At 57.7% G+C, this 18944-nt stretch overlaps 1 protein-coding gene across 1 annotated transcript; it reads right to left on the bottom strand.

The window, feature by feature from the left end:
• Positions 1 to 2830: 2830 nt before the first annotated feature.
• Positions 2831 to 18944, bottom strand: IFRD2 (interferon related developmental regulator 2). The gene is given in 15 exon segments (XM_075574174.1): positions 2831 to 4026; positions 5172 to 5197; positions 5200 to 5229; positions 5232 to 5266; positions 5564 to 5691; positions 5788 to 5849; positions 5852 to 5924; positions 7855 to 7960; positions 11314 to 11492; positions 11597 to 11647; positions 13279 to 13436; positions 14112 to 14236; positions 14453 to 14537; positions 15052 to 15174; positions 18761 to 18944. Coding segments are annotated over 15 exon segments (1308 nt in total). The 5' UTR covers positions 18807 to 18944; the 3' UTR covers positions 2831 to 3945.

Here is an 18944-nt window from a genome sequence, read left to right as displayed (position 1 = left end):
GCTATGTAAGGCTTATTCAGCCAAATGTAATTTAATATCTGGGAGAGAACAGGGAATGTATTTCAAAGCCTGTATTCTTTATTCCCTGTAAATACAATCCCCAGTGAATCAACATTGTTCTGTGATGTGATTTGGGCTAGCTTTAATTCTAAATCCTGTCTTTTACATAAGTACCTTATGTCTGTATTTATACCTGTGTTAGCAATTCCTCCCAGATTAGATACCTGGTATTGTGATGTGATGGAATTAACATGCAAGAAAGTAATAGATATTATAGATATTCCACTGTTACTGTCATGTCTATGGAGAAAGACTAAGTAATTCACGGAGTTGAAGCTCTCCATAGAAATAGATCAGAAGCAAAGGTAGGGGATTAGTTAAAGTTATCAGGTCTGAGCCCCAGGCACTGTTTCTCTTGGCTAGCTGCCTTGCTCAAGTTAAAGGATAGCCACCAAGGAGTATACAGTATAAGGAACACTGCTGATCAATCCATCTGAAGTCCACCCTGGGAAGGAGTGTGGACAGGACCATCTGAGAGACACTCTGGGAAGGAGTGCGGAGTTGGATTGTGACCAGCTGGAGGTTCATGTCAGAGTGGCTGTTATGTGCAGCACTCTATCCTGAAGCAGACAGAGTTAACCCATTTGAAGTGGGTCTCTACTCCTAGGAAATGTAGTTCTCATTCCCCAGACTCCCGTAAGGGTGTATAATTTTGTATTCTTGTGTGTTTCCAAGGATTTATCCAAAATAAACCTCATTTTTTCACTGCCTTGTTTTGCCCTGTGATTGTGATCCCTTAAAAATAAATGGTGTTAAAAGACCTGGTCTACCGTGAGACTCAGCGTCACAGGAACCCCACTTTCCTGCAATATCCCCACGTGAGTAACAGAGCAGTGACAAACAGGTCTTCACTAGAAATAAAAGCGCTCTTGTATCTCGCCATGAAGCGCAATAAAATGACAAAATATATATTTCTACATTCAGCAGTTCATTTGCTTTATAAAAAATAGTGACTGCTTAAACTGCATGTGTTAGATCCATTTATCACTAAAACGCAGCGTTTAAAGCCCAAAAGTTTTCTACCCAGACGTGCTTATTAAGTACACAGACGAATCAGGGAAGACGGCATGCATGTCATTTTATATATTCAGGCCATTTTTAAAAGTCTTTCCCCTTTAGCCATAAAAATGTCACTAGGAGAGATTAAGGAGAGGGGTAGGAACCCACCCAATAAGGTGGTCTTATTCTGTTTGAAAGGCAGAAGGGTTTTGAGGATAAAAAGCTTGCATTTGTGACTGTCCTGGAACAGGATTGTATATTTTCTGTACATTTTTTCTGCTCTCACACTGCCTGCTCTCCCCAGAGAAAGTTGCATGTTTTCCCCTGTTCCAAGCAGCATGTGCTCCTGTGTATATTGCAACATAGCTGTTACATATTACTTTTTCCAGATGCCACTAGTCAGTTGCCCTGGCAACCTCCCAATGATCATAGTTGAGATTTGTTTAGCCCTCTCCCCCTGCCCTTCTCGGTATATTGTTTTGCCCTTGGCTTATTCCTGTCTGGAAAGGAAAGTGAGCTCTCTTCATCAGCAGACACATCTTCCACTGCTCCCTTAGAAAGGGATTCCTTTTCACCTTCCCCTCATAACAAGGCACCTTCATCTCACAAAGGCTAATTCCCAGACAAGAGGCATTTCCTATCACAATCTACATGAAAGTACTTTTAGATTTCCGTTAACCCCGCTCAAAGTTGAAGAAAATAGAAGGCCTTTGTGTGCTTTAAAAAAGGGGGACGGGTTAAGCTTCATGATCTTCTGACCTGCTACAAGTGAGCCTGGATCCAGAATAGTGACGAAGAATTCGATTTTAACCAAGGGAGCATTTTATGGCACCTCGACCCGTGAAATCTCATTCTCACTCACGACACGTTGAGGCGAAATCTAATAACGGTTTGGTAACTAAAGTTAGGGGTTTCTATTGGTCACGGTCTGTACGTCTTTGTAATAATCTTCCTGGAAACTAAGCACTGTCGTTTTGCATGTTAAATATAAACTTTAATAGGTAACGACAGGGGGCTGATTGAACTTGCACGTTTTGTAGTCATTTACATTTTTGGCCACATTTTGCTACAACAGTGTGTTAAACTGCTTATTTTCTTAAGTAAACAGGGACCAAAGACTCTGCAAATTAATATTTGATAACTCTTTGGTGGTGGAAGCGGTTAGAGATCTCTATTGTGACGGATTGAGGGGAGATGTTATGCGAGGGACCTTGCCCAGCTGAAGATTGGATCAGCTACATAGCCGTGTGTACTAACCTTTGACACACACACACGTTAGTCTCCTACGCCATCCCCATAACTGTCCTCTCCAACCCTTTCACCTCTACTGCTCTCTTGCCTCAACCCCTTTTCCCTCACTGCTCCTTACCTGTGGGACTCCCTCACACTATGTATACGCCAAGCACCTTCTCCCCACCTTTAATCAAACCTTAAAACTCACCTCTTACATTAAGCATTTCATTAGCCTGGACTCCTGGCTACTGTCCCACACACAGTCACTCCAACCAACCATTGTGGCCAAGCACTGCCATCTACTGCACTTACCCACCATCAAGGCCAGGCACTGCCAGCTACTGCACTTACCCACCATCAAGGCCAGGCACTGCTCCTACCCACCATCAAAGGACAGGCACTGCCATCTACCGTGCTTACCCACCATCAAGACCAGGCACTGACATGTACTGCACTTATTCCCTCCCCTGCCGTCTCTGTTAGCACTTAGATTGTAAGCTTCCGGGGCAGGGATCCCCCCTGTGGAACGACGGACACATTAAAGATGTCGGAGTTTATTTTTAATTCGCTCATTTTGACGTTTCCCCAAAATCTTCAACGTATAAAATACAGAGAAATCACGGTGTGTTTCACGCAGCAAATTACAGGGGGGGGAGGAGACATGGGGATGGGAGCAGCGTGCCACAAAGGGGGGAGGAGACATGGGGAGCAGTGTGGCACATATGGGGGAAGGAGACATGGGAGCAGTGTGCCACATATGGGGGAGGGGGAGAAGAGGAGACATGGGGAGCAGCATGCCACAAAGGGGGGGGGGGGGTGGTGCCAGGCTGTGCACAGTGAAGGGGGGGCTCAATGACCTTGCAGTATTAACCCCTTCCCTGCCAGCACCACTGGTCTCGCTGTGGTGCCTTACAGAAGTGAAGGGGTTAACTTGGCCAACACGTATCTCCCAAAATAAGAGAGCCTGCATTAACCCCTCCCTGCCGGAGCCGTGCCACTTCCTTCCCCCGGGTTTTGTTGACGTGCACATCGCGATACCCACTAAAATCTGTTCTATTTTATTCTGAACTTCACAGGTTAAAACCGATCTCTGGGGGCGGAGAACCCGCAGAGCGTCGCTCCAATACAGTCTCGCAGTGCAGAGCATCTGAGGGTGAAGGCACGCAGAGCATTTCCTATCGTGTCCTGCAGTCTGTCTCAGGATAGTCCTGCAGAGCGTCTCATGGTGGACTACTGCAGAGCATGTCGTGTCCTGCAGAGCATTTCAGGATGACGTCCTGCATAGGCTCAGGGTGGAGTAATGCAGAGCATTTGTTGTAGTGCAGAGCACCTTAGGGTAGAGTCCTGCAGAGCATTTGCATCCTACAGAGCACCAGGCCACTCGCAGTCTAACCAGCATCTGAATTAAAATGGTTCTGATAAAAGCGCTGAACGCCATTATTCCGGGATTTGCAGTGTCCGGCGCATTTTAAGCGCTTCTCTGCACAGGGCGGGGCCGAGGCGCTCCGCGTGTTTTATTTCTGTCGGCTGCGATTTTAAATATATAAAGCCAGTGTCTGTAAAATGGACCCCCTCCCGCTTAGAGCGGGTCGGTCCTGGCGCGCGGATGGCCGCGTCACAGTGGCTGGCGTGGGAGGGAACGGGTGCTGTGGGTTATAGGATGTCGGCGCGCTTGTCACGGACTTTGCTCCTCGCTTTCGTTCTGGCTTTGAAGGCGGCCGAGTTGAACATGTGCTGGGGAGGGGGAGACAGCGAGAGATTAGAAACAGCGCGATGACATCACAGCGCGTCACCCCCCTCCGGCACGGTAATGCCATAGAACAGAAACTACACAGCGTTACACTGTTACCTGCGCCGCGCGGTCAGTGACATCACCCACCGCCTCCTTACAGGGGGGGGGGCTCCAAACAGGACTGGTTTTAGGAGGTTTTGTTATACACAGAAGAATGTATGGGGTTATGTTCCCCCCGCACACAATGAGAATACGATTGTAATAAATTGTCAAAAAGGTTTTGCAAAAAATATATAGTCTTTATATTGAACGCTACATGGAGCAAACATCTCCATATATCCAGGGTACCGAATAGGCTAAATAATTAAAAAAAAAAATATACAATACTGTGTCACAAAATATACAAACATAAGGAGGGGAAAAAAATGCACTAGGAAGGGGAGACAAGGGAAAGGAGGAGGATACAACAGGGGAATAAGGGGGGGCAACATTTCGGGGCTCCTAGCCCCTTCCCTTAGATCAATCCGATCTAGGTGCTTCCCTTACCCCCGGCACAAACCGGTGAATGACAAACACCGGGGAATGCTCTTTCGCCGTCTTGCAAGTTCTATAGCAGATTATCCTCTTGACGAGGTTTTATTAATTGCACGGTCAGGATCCTGTTTCCCACTACCCTGCACTGGGTTATATGTTGCACTATATAATAACACTAAGCAGCTATGGTACGGTCAGGGATTCTATTTCCCACTACGCTGCACTGGTTATATGTTGCACTATATAATAACACTAAGCAGCTATTGTACGGGCTGTGCGACCATTTCTTCTTATTCCGTTTTTCGTGAATAAAGCAACAAGATTCTCAAAGTGCGCAATGAATCGTCCCTGGACGCGTATACTTCTTACGCCCTTTTTTTCCTGCCGTGTCTTCCGTGTGGAATAATCAGACATTTCGTGGACGGGGGGGGGGGGGGGGGGGGGGGGAGGCCACGGTATGAAAAAAGCTCACTTGACACGCTGCGGTATATGTTGGCGCTTTAGGAGTAAGTGATCATTTAAAAAAAAAAAAGTGTTTGTAAGCTATGAATAGAGAAAGTGTGCAGTCATACTCGGCACTCCTGTACATGCCAGCAGGTTCTTGCTCACGTACCTTCTCTATCCGGGAGGCTTTGCTGGCTTAATGGCTGCCGCGTCCAGTATGAGGGGGATCCCAGGGAGAAGATATCTCGCAGAACCTCATTATACCAACGAGAGAGAAAGAGGGGGGGGGGGGGGAGGGGGGACAAAGAGAGAGAGAGAGGGGGGGGGGAAGAGAGAGGGGTGAGAGAGGATGGGGGAGGTGTTAGACTGTGGTCAGTGAGCAGCAAGAAGACCGAGGGGGTGCAAAGAGCCCCCCACGCCCTCCCTGCTGGAAGGGGGGGGAGAGAGACTCGTGTGTACGTGGGTTGTTTCTCAGAGGGCAGCCCCAGGAGGGCATTGTGTACGTGGGTGGAGTCTCAGCGGGCAGCCCCGGGGGGGAGGGGGGGGGGGGGGGGCGTTACCTGTAAGTGATGCCGCACGCCGGAGCCCAGCGTCTCCTTGAACGCGCTGTACGTTCTCCTGCGCACCCAGCTGTCCACGTACATCACCTCCAACCCAAACTTTATCGTCTCCTCCTGACACTCCTCGCTCTGCAGCCGGGAGAGGGGGAGAGGGATGAGCGCTGCGTGACAGGTCGGAGGTCAGCGAATCTGCCACGGCTGAGTTTGCGAGTACTTGACCCTCACCTCGATGTAGTGCAGGACGTCCCGGAAGATGGAGCGCTGCTTGCGACGATCGGTCTTTGCTCGTACTTGTTGCTGTCCGTGGCCAGAGCCTTCAGCGTCACACACAGCGCGTCTGCGTCATCATAGAAGAAATCCTCCTGCAGCGAGGGGGATGGAGGGGGGTGTGAGAGAGAGGGAGAGAGAGAAGGGGGTGAGAGAGAGAGAGAGGGGAGGTGAGAGAGAGGGGGGGTGAGAGAGAGAGAGGGGGGGTGAGAGAGAGAGAGGTGAGAGAGGGGGGGTGAAAGAGAGAGAGGTGAGAGAGGGGGGGAGAGAGAGAGAGAGGGGGGTGAGAGAGAGAGAGGGGGGTGAGAGAGAGGGGGGTGAGAGAGAGAGAGAGAGGGGGGTGAGAGAGAGGGGGGTGAAAGAGAGAGAGGTGAGAGAGAGGGGGGTGAAATAGAGAGAGGTGATAGAGGGGGGGTGAGAGAGAGAGAGAGGGGGTGAGAGAGAGAGAGGGTGAGAGAGAGAGGGTGAGAGAGAGAGAGGGGGGTGAGAGAGAGAGAGGGGGGTGAGAGAGAGAGAGGGGGGGTGTGAGAGAGAGAGAGGGGGTGAGAGAGAGAGGGGTTAGAGAGAGGTAAGAGGTGAGAGAGAGAGGGGTTAGAGAGAGGTAAGAGGTGAGAGAGAGGTAAGAGGTGAGAGAGAGGTAAGAGGTGAGAGAGGTAAGAGGTGAGAGAGGTAAGAGGTGAGAGAGGTAAGAGGTGAGAGAGAGGTAAGAGGTGAGAGAGAGAGAGAGAGAGAGGGGGTGAGAGAGAGAGAGGGGGTGAGAGAGAGAGAGGGGGGTGAGAGAGAGAGAGGGGGTGAGAGAGAGAGAGGGGGGGTGAGAGAGAGAGAGAGGTGAGAGAGGGGGGTGAGAGAGAGGGGGTGAGAGAGAGAGAGGTGAGAGAGGGGGGGTGAGAGAGGGGGGGTGAGAGAGAGGGGGGGTGAGAGAGAGAGAGGGAGAGAGGGGGTGAGAGAGAGGGGGATGAGAGAGAGAGAGGGGGGGAGAGAGAGAGAGAGAGAGAGAGGGGGGTGAGAGAGAGAGAGGGGGGGTGAGAGAGAGAGAGGGGGGGTAGAGAGAGAGAGGGGGGGTGAGAGAGAGAGAGGGGGGGTGAGAGAGAGAGAGGGGGGGTGAGAGAGAGAGAGGGGGGTGAGAGAGAGAGAGGGGGGTGAGAGAGAGAGAGAGGGGGGTGAGAGAGAGAGAGAGGGGGGTGAGAGAGAGAGAGGGGGTGAGAGAGAGAGAGGGGGGTGAGAGAGAGAGAGGGGTTGAGAGAGAGAGAGGGGGGTGAGAGAGAGAGAGGGGGGTGAGAGAGAGAGAGGGGGGTGAGAGAGAGGGGGGGGTGTGAGAGAGAGGGGGGGTGAGAGAGAGAGGGGGGGGTAAGAGAGAGAGGGGGGGGTGAGAGAGAGGGGGGGTGAGAGAGAGGGGGGTGAGAGAGAGGGGGGTGAGAGAGAGGGGGGTGAGAGAGAGGGGGGTGAGAGAGAGAGGGGGGTGAGAGAGAGGGGGGTGAGAGAGAGGGGGTGCGAGAGAGGTAAGAGGTGAGAGAGAGGTAGAGGTGAGAGAGAGGTAAGAGGTGAGAGAGAGGTAAGAGGTGAGAGTGAGGTAAGAGGTGAGAGAGAGAGAGAGAGAGAGAGAGAGAGAGAGAGAGAAGAGAGAGAGAGAGAGAGAGGGAGAGAGAGGGGGAGAGAGAGAGAGAGAGAGAGGGGGTGAGAGAGAGAGAGAGAGGGGGTGAGAGAGAGAGAGAGAGAGAGAGGGGGTGAGAGAGAGAGAGGGAGAGAGGGGGTGAGAGAGAGGGGGATGAGAGAGAGAGAGGGGGTGAGAGAGAGAGGGGGGTGAGAGAGAGAGAGGGGGTGAGAGGAGAGGGGGAGAGAGAGAGGGGTGATGAGAGAGAGGGTGAGAGAGAGAGGGGTGAGAGAGAGAGGGTGAGAGACATGTGGAAAGGAACAGATAGAGGGGGCGGGGGGAGAGATCATTGAGGGGGTTGGAGGGGGGGAGATTGGGATATGAAGAGGGGAGGTAATAGTTTCTCTGCCCGCACCCTTGCTTGTGGTTCTTACCTGGAGATCACGGCCCAGCTCATACAGGAGGGCGAGACTCTCTCCGGCCGCGATGCGCAGACTCACGCTCTCACTGGACAGAACGCCGGGCAGACGGGGCAGGTGACTAGGGGGAGGGGTAAGAGACTAAATGCGGGCAGTGGCAGTGCCAGTCTCCCTCTCACATACACAGCTACACCATGTATACACAGCACAGATACAGCGCGGGCAGCGGCAGTGCCAGTCTCCCTCTCACATACACAGCTACACCATGTATACACAGCACAGATACAGCGCGGGCAGCTGTAGTGCCAGCCTCCCTCTCACATACACAGCACGGGCAGTGGCAGTGCCAGTCTCCCTCTCACATACACCGCTACACCATGTATACACAGCACAGATACAGCACGGGCAGTGGCAGTGCCAGCCTCCCCTCACATACACAGCTACACCATGTATACACAGCACAGATACAGCGCGGGCAGTGCCAGCCTCCCTCTCACATACACCGCTACACCATGTATACACAGCACAGATACAGCGCGGGCAGCGGCAGTGCCAGCCTTCCTCTCACATACACAGCACAGGTACAGCGCGGGCAGCGGCAGTGCCAGCCTTCCTCTCACATACACAGCACAGATACAGCGCGGGCAGTGGCTGCCAGTCACCCCTCACACACACTCCTACACCATGTATACACAGCACAGATACAGCACGGGCAGCGGCAGTGCCAGCCTCCCCCTCACATACACAGCTACAACATGTATACACAGCACGGGCAGCGGCAGTGCCAGTCTACCTCTCACATACACAGCTACACCATGTATACACAGCACAGGTACAGCACGGGCAGTGCCAGCCTCCCTCTCACATACACAGCTACACCATGTATACACAGCACAGATACAGCGCGGGCAGTGGCAGTGCCAGTCTCCCTCTCACATACACAGCTACAACATGTATACACAGCACAGATACAGCACGGGCAGTGGCAGTGCCAGTCTCCCTCACACACACTACTACACCATGTATACACAGCACAGATACAGCGCGGGCAGTGGCAGTGCCAGTCACCCCTCACACACACAGCTACACCATGTATACACAGCACAGATACAGCACGGGCAGCGGCAGTGCCAGCCTCCCTCTCACATACACAGCACAGATACAGCGCGGGCAGTGGCAGTGCCATTCTCCCCTCACACACACTCCTACACCATGTATATACAGCACAGATACAGCACGGGCAGTGGCAGTGCCAGCCTCCCTCTCACATACACAGCTACACCATGTATACACAGCACAGATACAGCACGGGCAGCGGCAGTGCCAGCCTCCCTCTCACATACACAGCACAGATACAGCGCGGGCAGTGGCAGTGCCAGCCTCCCTCTCACACAGCTACACCATGTATACACAGCACAGATACAGCGCGGGCAGTGTCAGTGCCAGCCTCCCTCTCACACAGCTACACCATGTATATACAGCACAGATACAGCGCGGGCAGTGGCAGTGCCAGCCTCCCCTCACACACCGCTACACCATGTATACACAGCACAGATACAGCGCGGGCAGCGGCAGTGCCAGCCTCCCTCTCACATACACAGGTACACCATGTATACACAGCGCGGGCAGCGGCAGTGCCAGCCTCCCTCTCACATACACAGCTACACCATGTATACACAGCACAGGTACAGCGCGGGCAGTGGCAGTGCCAGCCTCCCCTCTCACACATCGCAACACCATGTATACACAGCACAGATACAGCGCGGGCAGCAGCAGTGCCAGTCTCCCTCTCACATACACAGCTACACCATGTATACACAGCACAGGTACAGCACGGGCAGTGCCAGCCTCCCTCTCACATACACAGCTACACCATGTATACACAGCACAGATACAGCGCGGGCAGCGGCAGTGCCAGTCTCCCTCTCACATACACAGCTACACCATGTATACACAGCACAGATACAGCACGGGCAGCGGTAGTGCCAGCCTCCCTCTCACATACACAGCTGCACCATGTATACACAGCACAGATACAGCGCGGGCAGTGGCAGTGCCAGTCTCCCTCTCACACACAGCTACACCATGTATACACAGCACAGGTACAGCGCGGGCAGCGGCAGTGCCAGTCTCCCTCTCACACACACTCCTACACCATGTATACACAGCACAGATACAGCACGGGCAGCGGCAGTGCCAGCCTCCCTCTCACATACACCGCTACATCATGTATACACAGCACAGATAAAGCGCGGGCAGTGGCAGTCTCCCTCTCACATACACAGCTACACCATGTATACACAGCACAGGTACAGCGCTGGCAGCGGCAGTGCCAGTCTCCCTCTCACATACACAGCTACACCATGTATACACAGCACAGATACAGCGCGGGCAGTGTCAGTGCCAGCCTCCCTCTCACATACACAACACAGATACAGCGCGGGCAGCGGCAGTGCCAGCCTCCCTCTCACATACACAGCTACACCATGTATACACAGCACAGGTACAGCGCTGGCAGCGGCAGTGCCAGTCTCCCTCTCACATACACAACTACACCATGTATACACAGCACAGGTACAGCACGGGCAGCGGCAGTGCCAGTCTCCCTCTCACATACACAGTACACCATGTATACACAGCACAGATACAGCGCGGGCAGCGGCAGTGCCAGTCTCCCTCTCACATACACAGCTACACCATGTATACACAGCACAGATACAGCGCGGGCAGCGGCAGTGCCAGTCTCCCTCTCACATACACAACTACACCATGTATACACAGCAGAGATACAGCACGGGCAGCGGTAGTGCCAGTCTCCCTCTCACATACACAACTACACCATGTAAACACAGCACAGATACAGCGCGGGCAGCGGCAGTGCCAGTCTCCCTCTCACATACACAGCTACACCATGTATACACAGCACAGATACAACGCGGGCAGTGGCAGTGCCAGTCTCCCTCTCACATACACAGCACAGATACAGCGCGGGCAGTGGCAGTGCCAGTCTCCCTCTCACATACACAGCTACACCATGTATACACAGCACAGATACAGCGCGGGCAGCGGCAGTGCCAGCCTCCCCTCACACACACCGCTACACCATGTATACACAGCACAGGTACAACGCGGGCAGTGGCAGTGCCAGTCTCCCTCTCACATACACAGCACAGATACAGCACGGGCAGCGGCAGTGCCAGCCTCCCTCTCACATACACAACTACACCATGTATACACAGCACAGATACAGCACGGGCAGCGGTAGTGCCAGTCTCCCTCTCACATACACAGCTACACCATGTATACACAGCACAGATACAGCGCGGGCAGCGGTAGTGCCAGTCTCCCTCTCACATACACAGCTACACCATGTATACACAGCACAGATACAGCACGGGCAGTGGCAGTGTCAGCCTCCCCCTCACACAGCCACGCGCTCTATTCCTGTAATAAGTGGCCCCAGCAGACACTCACCTTGCCAACACCTTCTGGATGCGGGTGGCCGGGCAAATGGTGAGTAAGAGCGCCCAGGACTGGATGGCACAGCAGAGCAGACCTTGCTGGGCAGGGAGGGGGGTAGTTTGGGGGGCAGCGCAGTCTGAGTAACAGGGGCTGAAAATCCCCTCCAGGCAGCAGAGGCTGGAGAGCAGGTCCTGGTAGGCAGAGAGAGAGATCAGGTAGGGCACAGACCCAGAGTCTGGGGGGGCTTCTGTTAGCAGAGGGTCTGCCCTCTGGGCAGCACGGAGAGACGGGTTACCTCAACGTCGGCAGCCGCAATATAACAGGACATCCCCAGAGCGGAGGCACACTGCAGGGGGAGAGAGACGGGGGAGGTGAGGAGAGAGCCGAGGCGGAGAGTGAGCCACCGGGGGGGAGGCGCGGAGAGTGAGCTACAGGGGGGGGGGAGGGAGGCGCGGAGAGAGAGGAGGGGGGGAGGCGCGGAGAGAGAGGAGGGGGGGAGGCGCGGAGCGAGAGGAGGGGGGGAGGCGCGGAGCGAGAGGAGGGGGGGAGGCGCGGAGAGAGAGGAGGGGGGGAGGCGCGGAGAGAGAGGAGGGGGGGAGGCGCGGAGAGAGAGGAGGGGGGGAGGCGCGGAGAGAGAGGAGGGGGGGAGGCGCGGAGAGAGAGGAGGGGGGGAGGCGCGGAGAGAGAGGAGGGGGGGGAGGCGCGGAGAGAGAGGAGGGGGGAGGCGCGGAGAGAGAGGAGGGGGGGAGGCGCGGAGAGAGAGGAGGGGGGAGGCGCGGAGAGAGAGGAGGGGGGGAGGCGCGGAGAGAGAGGAGGGGGGAGGCGCGGAGAGAGAGGAGGGGGGAGGCGCGGAGAGAGAGGAGGGGGGGAGGCGCGGAGAGAGAGGAGGGGGGGAGGCGCGGAGAGAGAGGAGGGGGGGAAGCGCGGAGAGAGAGGAGGGGGGGAGGCGCGGAGAGAGAGGAGGGGGGGAGGCGCGGAGAGAGTGGGGGGGAAGGGGCGGAGAGAGAGTGGGGGGGAAGGCGCGGAGAGAGAGTGGGGGGGAAGGCGCGGAGAGGGAGTGGGGGGGAAGGCGCGGAGAGAGAGTGGGGGGGAAGGCGTGGAGAGAGAGTGGGGGGGGAAGGCGTGGAGAGAGTGGGGGGGAGGCGTGGAGAGAGACGGGGGAAGCGTAGAGAGAGACGGGGGAGGCGTGGAGAGAGACGGGGAGAGGCGTGGAGAGAGACGGGGAGAGGCGTGGAGAGAGACGGGGGGAGGCGTGGAGAGAGACGGGGGGAGGCGTGGAGAGAGACGGGGGGAGGCGTGGAGAGAGACGGGGGAGGCGTGGAGAGAGACGGGGGAGGCGTGGAGAGAGACGGGGGAGGCGTGGAGAGAGACGGGGGGAGGCGTGGAGAGAGACGGGGGGAGGCGTGGAGAGAGACGGGGGGAGGCGTGGAGAGAGACGGGGGAGGCGTGGAGAGAGACGGGGGAGGCGTGGAGAGAGACGGGGGGAGGCGTGGAGAGAGACGGGGGGAGGCGTGGAGAGAGACGGGGGGAGGCGTGGAGAGAGACGGGGGAGGCGTGGAGAGACGGGGGGAGGCGTGGAGAGAGACGGGGGAGGCGTGGAGAGAGACGGGGGAGGCGTGGAGAGAGACGGGGGAGGCGTGGAGAGAGACGGGGGAGGCGTGGAGAGAGACGGGGGAGGCGTGGAGAGAGACGGGGGAGGCGTGGAGAGAGACGGGGGAGGCGTGGAGAGAGACGGGGGGAGGCGTGGAGAGAGACGGGGGAGGCGTGGAGAGAGACGGGGGAGGCGTGGAGAGAGACGGGGGAGGCGTGGAGAGAGACGGGGAGGCGTGGGGGGAGGCGTGGAGAGAGACGGGGAGGCGTGGAGAGAGACGGGGGAGGCGTGGAGAGAGACGGGGGAGGCGTGGAGAGAGACGGGGGAGGCGTGGAGACGGGGGGGGAGGCGTGGAGAGAGACGAGCACCCCTTTCTCCGTACTCACACTCTGCCGAGCAGCCACTCCGGCGCACGAGTCGGTGAGAACGCTCACCAGGACGGGCTTCAGGCGGCGAAACGCGTCCTCCCCGTCCGGGCCGGAGCCGAGCTGCACACAGAGCAGAGATAGGACAGCGGCTGCGATAGACTGCTCCTCCTCCTTACCTGCAACACGGGACTCGCAGGGTTAAACAGCCGACACAGCACAGGGGACCCTCACTTCAGAGACCAGCGCATTAACCACTAGGACAACAACCTGTGGGAGCTGCTCCGGGTCCGAGAGCGAGCGAGAAAGAGCGAGCGAGAGAGCAAGAGAGCGGGCGAGCGAGAAAGAGAGCGAGCGAGAAAGAGAGCGAGCGAGAAAGAGAGAGCGAGCGAGAAAGAGAGAGCGAGCGAGAAAGAGAGCGAGCGAGAGAGAAAGAGAGCGAGCGAGAGAGCGAGCGAGAGAGAAAGAGAGCGAGCGAGAGAGCGAGCGAGCGAGAAAGAGAGAGCGAGAAAGAGAGAGCGAGAAAGAGAGAGCGAGCGAGAAAGAGAGCGAGCGAGAAAGAGAGCGAGCGAGAAAGAGAGCGAGCGAGAAAGAGAGCGAGCGAGAAAGAGAGCGAGCGAGAAAGAGAGCGAGCGAGAAAGAGAGCGAGCGAGCAAGAGAGCGAGCGAGCAAGAGAGCGAGCGAGCAAGAGAGCGAGCGAGAAAGAGAGCGAGCGAGAAAGAGAGCGAGCGAGCAAGAGAGCGAGCGAGAAAGAGAGCGAGCGAGAAAGAGAGCGAGCGAGAAAGAGAGCGAGCCCGAGGTGGCCTCCGTCACCTGTGCCTCCCTCCCCCCCCCCAAGGTTTATTAGTGGGTACCTTTCTTCAGGCAGCGCTCCAGAGCATCCGTGAGGGTGACCCGTCTCGCCGTCAGAAAGTCCCCGAGGACCCGAGAGGACAGGGCGAGCCGCAGGCTACCCAGCGCGGCCTGACGCGTCTTCACACTGCGGGGGCAGAGGCGGGTTACCGGCATGGTGTGGGTGCGTGTGTGGGTGCGTGTGTACAATCTAACATATCCGTACAATACGGGCGACGCGCACAGATCCAGCACATATAGCGCACACAAGGTCTGCAGCGCTGTACACTGATCTTACAATCTAACATCGCGCTTGGGACACGGGGAGATAAAGTGACAGGGCGCGCAGGGACACGCGCCTCACCTCTTGTCCGTCAGACTGTCAATCGCCTCCTTCAGCTTGTCCTCCCTCTGCTCCTGCAGAGCCTGCTCATCCTGCCCCTCGCCGCCTGCGTGTTATACAGAGACTCAGCTCGCAGCAAAGAGCTAAGGGAGCAGGCGGGCAGCGCAGCGGGAGCAGGCGGGCAGCGCAGCGGGAGCAGGCGGGCAGCGCAGAGCTAAGGGAGCAGGCGGGCAGCGCAGCGGGAGCAGGCGGGCAGCGCAGAGCTAAGGGAGCAGGCGGGCAGCGCAGAGCTAAGGGAGCAGGCGGGCAGCGCAGAGCTAAGGGAGCAGGCGGGCAGCGCAGAGCTAAGGGAGCAGGCGGGCAGCGCAGAGCTAAGGGAGCAGCGGGCAGCGCAGAGCTAAGGGAGCTAAGGGAGCAGCGCAGAGCTAAGGGAGCAGCGCAGAGCTAAGGGAGCAGCGCAGAGCTAAGGGAGCAGCGCAGAGCTAAGGGAGCAGCGCAGAGCTAAGGGAGCAGTGTGCAGTGCAGAGCCAGCTCGTCCTGCCCCTTGCTGTATGTACACGCAGGTTTCTCACGCTTGCTGCCTCACCGGGGGACATGACTCTGCTGTGTTACACACTTACCCGTCCCCTCCTCTGCCACGCTGGCCGCTTCACTGGCGCTGCTGCAATGGCTGAGAACATCGCTGGCATCATCATCGCTGGCGGAGTCTGCGCAGGTGCTGGGGTGCGAGGCTGCGACACGGACTGTGGGTGAGAGGGAGGGAGACTGCTACATGGACTGGGGGCGAGAGCACGCTACACGAGCCGGGGGTGTGACGCAGTGAGAGCCCGCCACGCGGACTGGGGGCGAGATGGGGCGAGAGCCCGCCACGCGGACTGGGGGCGAGATGGGGCGAGAGCCCGCCACGCGGACTGGGGGCGAGATGGGGCGAGAGCCCGCCACGCGGACTGGGGGCGAGATGGGGCGAGAGCCCGCCACGCGGACTGGGGGCGAGATGGGGCGAGAGCCCGCCACGCGGACTGGGGGCGAGATGGGACGAGAGCCCGCCACGCGGACTGGGGGCGAGAGCATACTACACGGGCTGGGGGCGAGAGCCTGCCACACGGGCTGGGGGCGAGAGCCTGCCACACGGGCTGGGGGCGAGAGCCTGCCACACGGGCTGGGGGCGAGAGCCTGCCACACGGGCTGGGGGCGAGAGCCTGCCACACGGGCTGGGGGCGAGGAGCCTGCCACACGGGCTGGGGGCGAGAGCCTGCCACACGGGCTGGGGGCGAGAGCCTGCCACACGGCACTGGGGGCGAGAGCCTGCCACACGGCACTGGGGGCGAGAGCCTGCCACACGGCACTGGGGGCGAGAGCCTGCCACACGGCACTGGGGGCGAGAGCCTGCCACACGGCACTGGGGGCGAGAGCCTGCCACACGGCACTGGGGGCGAGAGCCTGCCACACGGCACTGGGGGCGAGAGCCTGCCACACGGCACTGGGGGCGAGAGCCTGCCACACGGCACTGGGGGCGAGAGCCCTGCCACACGGCACTGGGGGCGAGAGCCTGCCACACGGGCTGGGGGCGAGAGCCTGCCACACGGGCTGGGGGCGAGCCTGCCACACGGGCTGGGGGCGAGAGCCTGCCACACGGGCTGGGGGCGAGAGCCTGCCACACGGGCTGGGGGCGAGAGCCTGCCACACGGGCTGGGGGCGAGAGCCTGCCACACGGGCTGGGGGCGAGAGCCTGCCACACGGCACTGGGGGCGAGAGCCTGCCACACGGGCTGGGGGCGAGAGCCTGCCACACGGGCTGGGGGCGAGAGCCTGCCACACGGGCTGGGGGCGAGAGCCTGCCACACGGGCTGGGGGCGAGAGCCTGCCACACGGGCTGGGGGCGAGAGCCTGCCACACGGGCTGGGGGCGAGAGCCTGCCACACGGGCTGGGGGCGAGAGCCTGCCACACGGGCTGGGGGCGAGAGCCTGCCACACGGCACTGGGGGCGAGAGCCTGCCACACGGCACTGGGGGCGAGAGCCTGCCACACGGCACTGGGGGCGAGAGCCTGCCACACGGCACTGGGGGCGAGAGCCTGCCACACGGCACTGGGGGCGAGAGCCTGCCACACGGCACTGGGGGCGAGAGCCTGCCACACGGCACTGGGGGCGAGAGCCTGCCACACGGCACTGGGGGCGAGAGCCTGCCACACGGCACTGGGGGCGAGAGCCTGCCACACGGCACTGGGGGCGAGAGCCTGCCACACGGCACTGGGGGCGAGAGCCTGCCACACGGCACTGGGGGCGAGAGCCTGCCACACGGGCTGGGGGCGAGATGGGGCAAGTGTGTGTGTGTCAAGGACTAGGCTTCGAGACCTGGCAAACCTGGTGCCGAACGGACCTCAATACATCGGAATACAGGTGTGAGAGATATATATATATATCTATATATATATATCTATATATATATATATATATGAGAGAGAGATAGATATACACACACACACGTTTATGTGCGTACACATACATAGATACACACACGTTTATGTGCGTACACATACATAGATACACACACGTTTATGTGCGTACACATACATAGATACACACACGTTTATGTGCGTACACATACATAGATACACACACGTTTATGTGCGTACACATACATAGATACACACACGTTTATGTGCGTACACATACATAGATACACACACGTTTATGTGCGTACACATACATAGATACACACACGTTTATGTGCGTACACATACATAGATACACACACGTTTATGTGCGTACACATACATAGATACACACACGTTTATGTGCGTACACATACATAGATACACACACGTTTATGTGCGTACACATACATAGATACACACACGTTTATGTGCGTACACATACATAGATACACACACGTTTATGTGCGTACACATACATAGATACACACACGTTTATGTGCGTACACATACATAGATACACACACGTTTATGTGCGTACACATACATAGATACACACACGTTTATGTGCGTACACATACATAGATACACACACGTTTATGTGCGTACACATACATAGATACACACACGTTTATGTGCGTACACATACATAGATACACACACGTTTATGTGCGTACACATACATAGATACACACACGTTTATGTGCGTACACTGGGAGAGAAGAGATAAATCCTTTATACGCCCCCTGGATACATATGAGGTTTGGCGTCCTCCCCTCGGTCTGCACACACCCGCACAGGGTATACAAGCAGGTTCCAGGCAGCGACACCCAGATATACATATGATCGTCACTAAAATATATATATATATATATACACACACACACACCTGCCATATAACCTGGGGCAATAAGGCACCGGCACAGCCCAAACCTTGCCCCTTACACATTAAACTCCCACCTGCGTCACCCCCCCCCTTCAGCTACCCATGCGTCACCATATGCCATGTTATACCCCCAACTGCCCCGTGCACACACCCAACTGCCCCTCCTGCCCCGTGCACACACCCAACTGCCCCTCCTGCCCCGTGCACACACCCTCAACTGCCCCTCCTGCCCCGTGCACACACCCTCAACTGCCCCTCCTGCCCCGTGCACACACCCTCAACTGCCCCTCCTGCCCCGTGCACACACCCTCAACTGCCCCTCCTGCCCCGTGCACACACCCTCAACTGCCCCTCCTGCCCCGTGCACACACCCTCAACTGCCCCTCCTGCCCCGTGCACACACCCTCAACTGCCCCTCCTGCCCCGTGCACACACCCTCAACTGCCCCTCCTGCCCCGTGCACACACCCTCAACTGCCCCTCCTGCCCCGTGCACACACCCTCAATTGCCCCTCCTGCCCCGTGCACACACCCTCAACTGCCCCTCCTGCCCCGTGCACACACCCTCAACTACCCCTCCTGCCCCATGCACACCCCCAACTACCCCTCCTGCCCCATGCACACCCCCAACTACCCCTCCTGCCCCATGCACACCCCCAACTACCCCTCCTGCCCCATGCACACCCCCAACTATCCCTCCTGCCCCATACACCCCCCAACTACCCCTCCTGCCCCATACACCCCCCAACTACCCCTCCTGCCCGATACACCCCCCCAACTACCCCTCCTGCCCCATACACCCCCAACTACCCCTCCTGCCCCATACACACCCTCAACTACCCCATACACACCCCCAACTACCCCATGCATACCCCCAACTACCCCTCCTGCCCCATGCACACCCCAACTACCCCTCCTGCCCCATGCACACCCCCAACTACCCGTCCTGCCCCATGCACACCCTCAACTACCCCATACAGTATACCCCTCCCTCCCGGTGCTACAGACTCACCGCGACCCTTCTTGGCAGCCGTGCCTGCTCTCCGGGCCCTCGGCATGGCTCAGGCTAGAAGGCGGCGTGTATCTGTGCGTTCCAGGGTTCGGCCACCGCACAGAGACCTGGGGCATGGAGTCTCCAGGGCACCGCCCACCGTCCGCGCACGCCAAAGGGAAACTACAAGTCCCGGCGGGCGCCG

Source organism: Ascaphus truei, chromosome 17, assembly GCF_040206685.1.
Source record: "Ascaphus truei isolate aAscTru1 chromosome 17, aAscTru1.hap1, whole genome shotgun sequence".
Lineage (NCBI taxonomy): Eukaryota > Metazoa > Chordata > Amphibia > Anura > Ascaphidae > Ascaphus > Ascaphus truei.
Note: the sequence above shows the minus strand (reverse complement) of the source record. Positions and strands in the feature narration are given on the sequence as shown.